This window comes from Pagrus pagrus, assembly GCF_965226575.1.
Source record: "Pagrus pagrus genome assembly, chromosome: 5".
NCBI lineage: Eukaryota > Metazoa > Chordata > Actinopteri > Spariformes > Sparidae > Pagrus > Pagrus pagrus.
This window is the reverse complement of record NC_140189.1, coordinates 7354921-7364815: the sequence shown is the minus strand read 5'-3', so window position 1 is coordinate 7364815 and position 9895 is coordinate 7354921. Positions and strand designations below refer to the sequence as shown.

Genomic DNA, 9895 nt, shown 5'->3' with positions numbered 1-9895 from the left:
CTGCTCTTAAATCATTAAGCTTTAAAAGGTTCAGCATGTCTGATCGGATCAGGATCCATGTTTTGTGCGTAACTCTAAGTCTCCAGAAGCCCCTGAGATCCCAAACTGATCTGAACAGACGTTTTTTACACACAAAGCTAACATTATTAGCTCAGCATGCTAACTCTGTTAGCTCAGCAGCTCCAGTGAAGACTTCATCTTAATAAAGTAAAGTAAATATGGTCTCCTCAGATCAGGTTGTGATCTCTTCTCTCCTGCAGACTGTGATCACAGCAGACGAGCTGTATGGAGACATCTGATGTATCCACAAAAAAGACGCTTCTCACATGTGCAGAACTTGACTTAGAAACATCATGTTTTTAAGCTTTCTTCAGTATCACAGTAATCCAGTGATAGTTGTCTGTACATCCATGAGTACACTGCAAACAGGAAATGCTAACAGCTAATTCGGCAAAGTTTTAATGTAGTTTTGGGGTATTTTTATTTATTTTAATTTTTGGTTGTTTTTCGGTTTTTAAATCAAGTCTCCAGCTACTTCAGTTGTTTAGCAGAATGCTGCAACTCTGTTTTACTGTGAAGCTCCAGAAATGTTTTGTGGACTACAGACTTCACTCCATCATCATGGAGGGAGGAGATGATGAATGAATCTGCTCAGAAATCCTCAAAAAAGAGGATCCTTACATGTGCAGAACTTGCCTTAGAAACATCATGTTTTTAGGTTTTCTTCAGTATTAAAGTAATCCAGTGATAGTTGTCTGTACATCCATGAGTACACTGCAAACAGGAAGTGCTGACAGTTAATTCGGCCAAATTTTAATGGAGTTTTCTTCTTACTTTTTTTGGTTGTTTTAACGTTTTAAAACAAGATGAAATGCTCTAAAATCAAACTTCTGTGAACACATCAGACTCCGTGTTACAAATCTGAGGTTATTATTCTCACACATCTGATATTCTTACTCAGAACAGTTAAACATGTTTCAGTCGGTATATTATCCACATCCGTCCTCTTTGTTTACACTCAGTGCAGCTCTTTATCTCTACTCATTGTTGTTTTCATTTCTATTGTTAAATATTTCTTGTTTTTCTGTAGTTCTTTAAAATACCAGGTCAGGTCCTCGTGTGTGAAAACTCCTCAACAATCCTGTTTGTGATGCTGGTGTGTGTTTGTGTACCGGCTGTTTGTGACCACTAGGTGTCAGTGTGAGGCAGTAAAACTGATTCAGATCACAGTCCACAGTCTGCAGCCTGGACAAACTGCTGTTGTGCCTCTGAGCAAGGCATTATGAAGCTTCACTGTAGGAGGAGCAGTTTTAATGTTTGAACTACAAACGTTGTTCATGATGTAACAGATTACTGAAAATTACAGTTAACACTTTTATAAATCAACTTAATTTATTCTTTATTTGCGATTAATTAAAAATAATAATCTTAATATTCTTATTTAGTTCCTTCATTTCACTCATGTGTGACAGTGAAATACTTTATTTTATTAATGACCACATCATCATCATGTCAGATTAATTAATTTGACCCATCTCGTCTCTTTTAAATTTATTTTATAAACATCACATTCTTTAATTCTTGCTGTTGTTATGTTTCCAGAATCATTTACAGCAGTGATTGTAAAAGTTTAGTGACTCTTCATCACAGGTTGCACATCTCCATCAGTCCAGTTGTTCAACCAAAGACTGATTTTTACACCTCTTAAATTAAAAAAACAAACATATTTTGTCCCTTAAAGAGTTTGGTGGCATGTAAAGTTAAATGAAACAGATTTGTGAAGCTGTTTAGTCTTTTCTTTTGAATATCGTCACTGTAGAGCAGATTAATTCTTTGAAAATAAAATGTCAGGTTCCATTTTCATCTTCAAATTGGCTGGTTTGCATTTTTATTTGTCCCCAAGAAATAGTAAATGAAATGTAAATAAAATGACTGAGGTGAAATGTTTTGCTTATTTCATCTGAACATCGTTCACTGTAGAGCAGGTGACGTCAACTAAAATGAAATATCAAACAGCTTTCTCCCTTTACAAGTACGTGAAAAAGAAAATGCAAATTCTAATTATTTTAAATTTTTAAACTTAAAGTCACACATATGTAGAAATTTCTGCTCCTTTTTTTGTTTTGAAGTTCACATTAATCATTTTATGTCGCCTTTGGGCTTCCAGACAGACAGACAATGATTTTTATTCTACTTTCTACATTCACAGGGTCCAAACATCTCTTTGCCAGCCAATCAGAGGCTCTCTTTACTCAGTTAATATTCTCTAACTCGACTTTGATATAAACTAATCTAGGTTTCTGATTCTGACCACCAGGCGGCGCTGCAGACTGTGACTCAACACAGCTGGATTCTCTGCACAACTGCCAAAAATGAATTAAATCCTGACCTTTAAAGCTGTCAGCTGATCCAAACACAGTCATGACTGAAGTCACACCAAACACAAACTGTGCAGCAGAGAGACGGACGGTGGCTGCAGCCACACAGGGTTTAAATCAATCTCATTTAGGAGACGAAGGTGTGGAAAGTCTTCAGCTTCTAATTCCTTTATTAGTTTATAATCGCTTATACAACATTAAACAGAGCAGGAGAGGAGAAACACAGGTGACAGGATGGAAATAAAATCAATTAATTAAATTTAAAAACAGCTGACGGCCTCCAGAGTGAATGCTTCGTTACCAAAAGTACCAGATCGACTGAAAATCAGAAAAACACTAGTGACATGTTGAGATGAGACGATCAGCTGGTTTCTATCTTCTCCTGTGATTTTATTCTCTGAACATCATCAGACTGCCAGTTAACAGACACACTCATGTGTCTGATGTGCATTTATTTACATATTAATACCGATCCTGTGTCAGTCTGACCAGCAGAGCTACATAGCTAATACCAAGAGACATGACGGCTATAAGCTAACACAGTTCACACCTGTAGTGGCTCTAACTGGCCTCCGTACTGACCCGTGGTCTGTAAGAGTGGGTCGACCAGTACACAAGGTGCCTGATCACCGGACACCACTTTACCAAAAACCTCATTGGTCACAGTTTATTTACCAACCTCCAAACAGTTAAATATCAGTTTGTATTTTGCTAATGTTAGCATGTCCCGCTAACTAACATACAATCAACATTAGTAACCTAGCATTGCATCCAAGGGCAAGAGTTAGCATACCATAATTAATTAATCATAATAATTATCTGGGAACATCCAGACTGATATGGATGATGCTATATTTGAGTTTAAGCTAACGTTAGCAGCTCTGTCCAAACACTTAAACATAAATGTGTAAAAAAAAACTTCAAACCGACACCAACAACACACGAACAAAAGTTGCAAGGAAGTTAAGCAGTGTTTGGCTGATGTTAGCATATCCAGAAGTTGGACTTGTTAAAGATGAGTAAAATATCAATTCATAGCTCAGAAAGTTAGCTCGCTGAATCACTGGCTGCTAAAGAGCGGGAACAAGGATGTAATGGGTGGGAACTCGCTGCTTACGTCACAATGAGCTGTTTATTACAAAATCAAACAGTAAAGAATTCAGATTTATTTCTTAGTCATCATTTATATTCTATACGATACTTAAAATATTTTTATTTAAGAAATAATGTTGTTGGACCTGTTTCAGACTGGATGTAGTGACATGTTTCTGCCTATAGGGGGAGGCAGCGCCCTCGAACACTCCTGTGTGTACGTGTGTTTGATGTTTTGAGGCTGAGTTCATTAATGTTGCAGAGTTTTACCTTTGGGGATTTCATATAGCCTAATGTTGATATTAAAAAACGGCCTCATGTGTTTTACACATTTACATTTCCTGCAGTGTGTCACCTGCTTGCTAGCTCGTTGCTAGCTGAATGTTAGCCTCATGGCTTCAGAGCTGCTGCTCACATTCTCACCATTTTATTACTTGAACTAAAATCACTTCCTGTTTCTAACCAGCAGCTCCTGAGTTCATCTGACTGACGAGCCCAGAAATCAAGACTGGAAGCTAATTAACAAACAGCCTGGGAACAGGGACAACAACTCCTCATAATAACTTTATAATAACTTAAAATCATCTTTAAAAACAACATTGAAACACAATAATCAATAACAGTTTATATCTAATAACAGTTTATATCTAATAACAGTTTATACCTAATAACAGTTTATCTTTATTTGACTGGAATCTTAATTTGATTTGTTTGTTTGAATTTTCTGTTTGAATCATTTTATAATCTGATTTAAATCATCAATACAAATCATTTATTCCTCTACTCTCTCTCTCTCTCTCTCCCTCTCTCTCAGTGTCTCTCTACCTGTCTCTGTCTCCGCCCCCCTCGTCTCCCCCTCCCTCCCTCCCCCCTCTCTCCCCTCAGTCTCGCTGCTGCCTCTCAGACGGACCCAGCTCCGCCCGTCTCTCCGTGTCTCTCTCTCAGTCTGTCTGTGTCTACCTGTCTCTCTCTCTGTCTGTCTGTCTGTCTACCTGCCTCCCCCCTCCCTCCATCCATCCCTCCCTCCGTCCCTGTCCTCCCCCCTCTCGGTGCGGACATGCTCCCGGGGCTCCGGAGATGAGGCTCCGAAATGTCTCCTTCCTGACGGTCTTGTTGTTCGGGCTGTGCGGGCTGGTCTCCCTGTCCTGGTACACCGCCTTCAGCAGCTCCAGAGGTAAGACCCGGTCCCGGAGCGTCCCGCTCTGTGTGTGTGTGAGTGTGTGCTACAGTGTGTGTGTGTGTGTGTTAGAGTGTGTGTGCGTGTCACGCTGGGGGGGCTGGTCTCTCAGAGGTCGGTGTGGTCTCGCAGCTCCGCTTTGTGCTGTGGATGTTGCAGAAAAAGCAGATGATGGTGAGACTGAGAGGCTGCAGGCTGCACAGGGTCTGGAGGTACAGGGAGCGCTCGTTTTGAGATGCATCACAGCCCAGCTGAGGGGAGAGAGAGGGTCCACATGAAGAGAGAGAGTCTGAGTGTGTTGCAGCTTCACACAAAACAGATGATGCTGCTGATGTGAGGGGAAGCTCCGGCTGAAGGTGGGCAGGGGAGCGCTTGGTTTGTAAAGCAGCACACACCAGCTGAGGGGGAGAGGGTTTAAGTGAAGGGATGAGATGGAGGGGTGGGGGGGAGGTTGATTTTGTTGCAGAGAGAAAACACAAGATGCTTGAAAAGGGAAGCTCTTCAGTGAGGTGATGAGGGGAGCGCTTGGTTTGTTACACATGACATGCCAGCTGAGAGGAGAGGGTCCAGCTGACTGAGGGAGAAGATTAATGTGCAGAGAGTAGGGGTTGGTTTGATTTTGTTACAGGAAGAAGCTCATGATGGTTTTGGGGAAACACTGGATCTGAGGTGACGAAGTGGAGCGCTTGATTTGTCATGCATTACATGCCAGCTGAGGGGTTGTGGGTCCAGGAGGTGAGGGTGGGTTTGATTGTGTTTCAGTTCTTGTGGTGCAGTAAAAGATGCTTTTGTACAAGAAGCTCAAGCACCTGAGGTCATGAAGGGAGCGCTTGATTTGTTACACATTAGAGCTACAGAGAGAGGGTCTGGATTAAGTCAGAGAGGAGGGGTTGGTTTGATTTCGTAGCAGGAAGAAGCTCATGATGATTTGGGGGAAACTGGATCTGAGGTGAGGAAGGGGAGCGCTTGATTTGTGATGCACCACATATCAGCTAAGTGGTGAGGGTGTAGATGAAGGAGAGGAGGAAACGCTTCTGCATGAGAAGCTCCAGCTCCTGAGGTAGTGAAGGAAGCGCTTGATTTGTGAAGCAACACAGCTTAGAGGAGAGGGTCTAGATGAAGGAGGAAGGAGATCATTAGGGAGAGAGGAGGGGTTGGTTTGATTTTGTAGCAGGAAGAAGCTCGTGATGGTTTGGGGGACACTCAGGATCTGAGGTGAGGAAAGGGAGCGCTTTATTTGTAATACAACACATGCCAGTTAAGGGATGAGGATTTGATTTTGTTTCAATTGCTGGAAAAACAAAACAAAAAGACACACACAAGACTCCTGACTGACAAGACTGAGGCTATGAAGGGAGCGCTTGATTTGGTATACATCAGAGCTAAGGGGAGAGGGTCTAGATGAAGGAGGGAGGAGATCATTAGGGAGAGCGGAGGGGTTGGTTTGATTTTGAAGCTGCAGGCTTTCTGTGATGTCAGAGGAAACTCTGGCTTTGTGGTGGCAAAGGGGAGCGCTTGATTTGCTTGATTTGTGTTGCATCAGAGCCAGGGGGACACATGCCAGCTGAGGGGTGAGGGTGTGGATGAAGGGGTGAGTTGGAGAAGGGGGTTGGTTGCTTTTGTTGCAAAGAAAAACACAAGAAGCTTTAACTCCTGAGGTCAGGAAGGGAGTGCTTGATTTGCGATGCACCAGCTCTAAGGGGAAAGTGTTTAGACGGAGGAAGGAGGAGAAAAATGGGAAGACAGGAGAGGAGGGGTTGGTTTGGTTTTGAAGCAGGAAGAAGCTGATGGTGGTTTTGACTCTGAGGTGAGGATGCTACCTTAGGGAGTGCTTGGTTTGTGATGAACCACATGCCAGCTCGGTGTCTACATGAAAGTTGGAGGCAGAGGAGGGTTCATTTTGTTTTTGTTGTGTTGAAGAAAACAAACAAACGTGTGCGCGTGAAGCTCTGAAGATAGGAGGAAGGAGTGCTTGTTTTTCAACACAGGCCAGCTGAGGGGGGAATAAGTCTGGAAGGGGAGGGCGGGAGGGGCTGGTTGGACGATGATTGCAGTTACATTTTGTGTTGCATAAAAATGTAAATAACCTTGTTGCTGTATGCAAAACCGTCTCAGCTGCTGCCCCTCACTGAAAGGAGCGCTTGTTTTGTGAAACCTTACACTCTTGGTGGAGGTGACAGACGAGGCATCAGATTGTTACCTTCCTGCTTCTGTCTTTCTGGTAGTGGAACGCTTACTGTTGAGCTGAGGACGGTCTGTGGGTGGGTTTGGACTGAGAGTCAGGTGGAGCAGCTCTTGAGCAGAGGGGCGGGCTTCATTTATGATCTGTAACAGATCTGGAAGGGAGGAGACAGTTTGGTGTTGTGTGTTAACCTCTGACCCGTGTGGATGTGGACACTCAGGTGAACTGCAGGGTCACTGTCAGCTGCCCCAGGGGGTAAGGGAGCACTTGATGTGTGGCTCATCACAGGCCTCTGGGGCGTGTGTTTGTGTGTCTGTAAGCGGTTTGTGTGTTTGTGTGTTTGTGTTGAGCTGTTTTGCATGAAGCAACAACATGTGGGTGTTTGGGGGCTCAGCTGTCAGCTGCACGCTCAGGTCTATGGGAGCACTTGATTTATGACTCCTTACAGCCTGTGAGGAGGGTGGAGGCAGTGAGATGATGAAGAGGGGGTTTCTGGGGCAGATGTTTGCAGCTGTTTGTTGTTTTGAATATTTTTTTGCTGAGGGAAGATGTTGCTCAGAAAAAAAGGGAGCGCTTGGTTTGTGGTTCATCACACAGCAGGGGAGCGGGGTCCAGCTGTTGTGGAACAGATGATGTCTGGATTTTCAGTCTGCTGCTCGGCGTGTTCGGGGCGGGCGGGTGCAGACCAGGCGGCTCCTGAGGAAAAAGGGGCGCTTGGTTTGTGACGCTGGGTGAGACGGGTGGTGTTCAGATTTTGTTTCTGTATGAAAATGTTTTTCATTAAGAAGGCTCAGCAGCTTTATAAGAGGAGCACTTGCTTTTAAACACAGTACACACCAGTGGGGAGGAGTCAGACTATTTAATATCTGGCAGGATTTTGTGTTAAATGTGTTTGCTGTCGGCTCGTCCAGCTCTGGACTCATGGAGAAAACATTCTGCTGATAATCATCTATTGATTGTATCGGCTCCGGTGTCCACCTGCTGGAGTCTCATTATATTCAGATTATCTGCTGGAATGATGCGTTCACGTGCAGGCCTGTAGGTTGGAATAATGAATATCCACAGAGGATGTTAACAACTGTTGACCTGCAGGAACCTTTTTTATCTGCTTCAACACGTCGTGAAACAAACAGCTCGGACAGATCTGTCACCTCCATCAGTGATGTCATCACTTTGTTCTCTTCCTCTTTCATCACTTCCTCCTTTCACAACAAAACCTACGTACAGTTTTATCTAAATTCCAGTGAAGCCTTCAAACAACATCCGTCTCTGTTTATATCAAAAGTCTCACAGGAGGAAGTCCGTCGGACAGAACAGAACAGAACAGAACTGTTCACAGTGATGCAGGTTTGTCTACTGATACTGATGATATTCAGACATATTTCAGAGAGCTCCAGTGTCAGCGTGATGATTTGGGTTTGTTAAATTGACTCCATCAGTGAAATAATGAAATGTGGCACCTGCTCAGGTTCGTTCACTTCCAAAGCAGCCAGTGAAGTTAAGAGGAAACTAATAATCCTGCAGCAGTTTGTGGGTTTATTTATGTAAAACAACTGTAATAATGTCTGAAATGTTCTGTAGACTGGCTCGTTAATCAGAAGATGTTCTGCTCTGCGTGTCGACAGTTGACGACATCATTGTTGCACTTTGTGTTGCAGAAACAAACATGTTGTCAGAGGAAGCTGCAGCTAATGAGGGAGTCCAGGGAGCGCTTGTTTTATGATGCTCCACGTGTCAGGGGAGGGGAGGGGTTAGCGGCTCCAGAGGTGAACAAGGGAGCAGTTGATTTGGTGGAAAGTAACTAAGTACATTTACTCACATACATTCTTCCCCATTACGTTTATTTTACAGCTGTGAAACATGAGTCAACATATGTTGCGTTTGGCTCTGAACACACGGGTGGTGTCAGGTGTGTGGCTGACTGGACCAGTTCAGACTGGAGTTGTACTGGGATTACTGTGAGCTCACCAGAGAGAATCATGGGGCTGTATGTTGTCCTGCTGTCAGGAGGAATCCTGAAATATCAGCCGAGTCTTTCCCCGTGACTTTTAAAAACATTTCTCTGGATGTTTTAGGGGAAACGACTCCAGACTTCTGATCTGAATCTGTTCCAGTGATCTTTGTGTTTGTGCTGCAGGTGACAGGTAGAAACTCCTGCAGTGACTCTTGTGTGTTTGGAGAAAGCAGATGTGTTTGTGTGTCTGTGATCATGTGATCCGGGGTCTTGGTCGCTCCGGCAGGTTCAGACTCGTCTGTTTGACTTCACAGTTTCTCTGGAAGTAAAGAAAAGTTTCCACTCAGTGTCCAAACATGAACTTTGATGTTTAACCACAAACAGACCTGCAGCACAGACACTATCATCTGCATGATAACTGTCGACTGTTTTATGAAGAATTTAAATTTGAAGTTTTGCATTTGGAGAAAGTCGAGGAAATGAGAAGAAAAAACCTTTTGTCAGGATAAACCGCTCGTGTCTGTTCTGCAGCCAACAATTTATTTATTTTTATCACCAGAAGATGCAGATTATATTGTATTTATATGTTTGGCATGACACATATATAACAATATTGAATGTGTCAGTTTGGCTCTTTCAGCTTCTTTCATGTGGAAAAATAAAATGTTTCATTGAAAACAAAACCTGAACTGGAAGAAGAAACATTTGTGTTTGAAAAGGTTGTTTCAACACTCAAACAAACATCTGGTACTGAAAAAACAAAAGAAAACAAAAACTTCCACTGAAAACTATATACCAGATAAAGATAATAACAGACATGAAGAAAAACATCAGATCTTTGTTATCAGAAAACATCAAAATACAAATAAATATAAGAACAGAAATAATGTTTAATGTCTGTTTTATTTTTCTACGTCAGACTTTTCAGCACCAGATGTTTGTTTCAGTGCTGATGTTTCAAATGTTTCAAATGTTTCAAATGTTTCAATCCCATTTTTTCTTTTTCAGTTCAGGTTTTGTGTTTAATGACACATTTTATTTTCCCTTTATTTCCTTCATGTAATTCTTTTGCATATAAATAAATAAAACACAGATACTAAAACAAATGAAAG

At 42.4% G+C, this 9895-nt stretch overlaps 1 protein-coding gene across 1 annotated transcript in view; it reads left to right on the top strand.

Annotated features, from left to right (window-relative positions):
- Positions 1–4371: 4371 nt before the first annotated feature.
- The window catches only part of mgat4b (alpha-1,3-mannosyl-glycoprotein 4-beta-N-acetylglucosaminyltransferase B), a 102753-nt gene continuing 97229 nt past the window's right edge, over positions 4372–9895 (top strand). Inside the window, exon 1 of the mRNA XM_084353938.1 lies at positions 4372–4644. Within this exon, the coding sequence (XP_084210064.1) occupies positions 4548–4644 (97 nt within the window). The 5' untranslated portion in view covers positions 4372–4547. The remainder of the gene's footprint in view (positions 4645–9895) is intronic.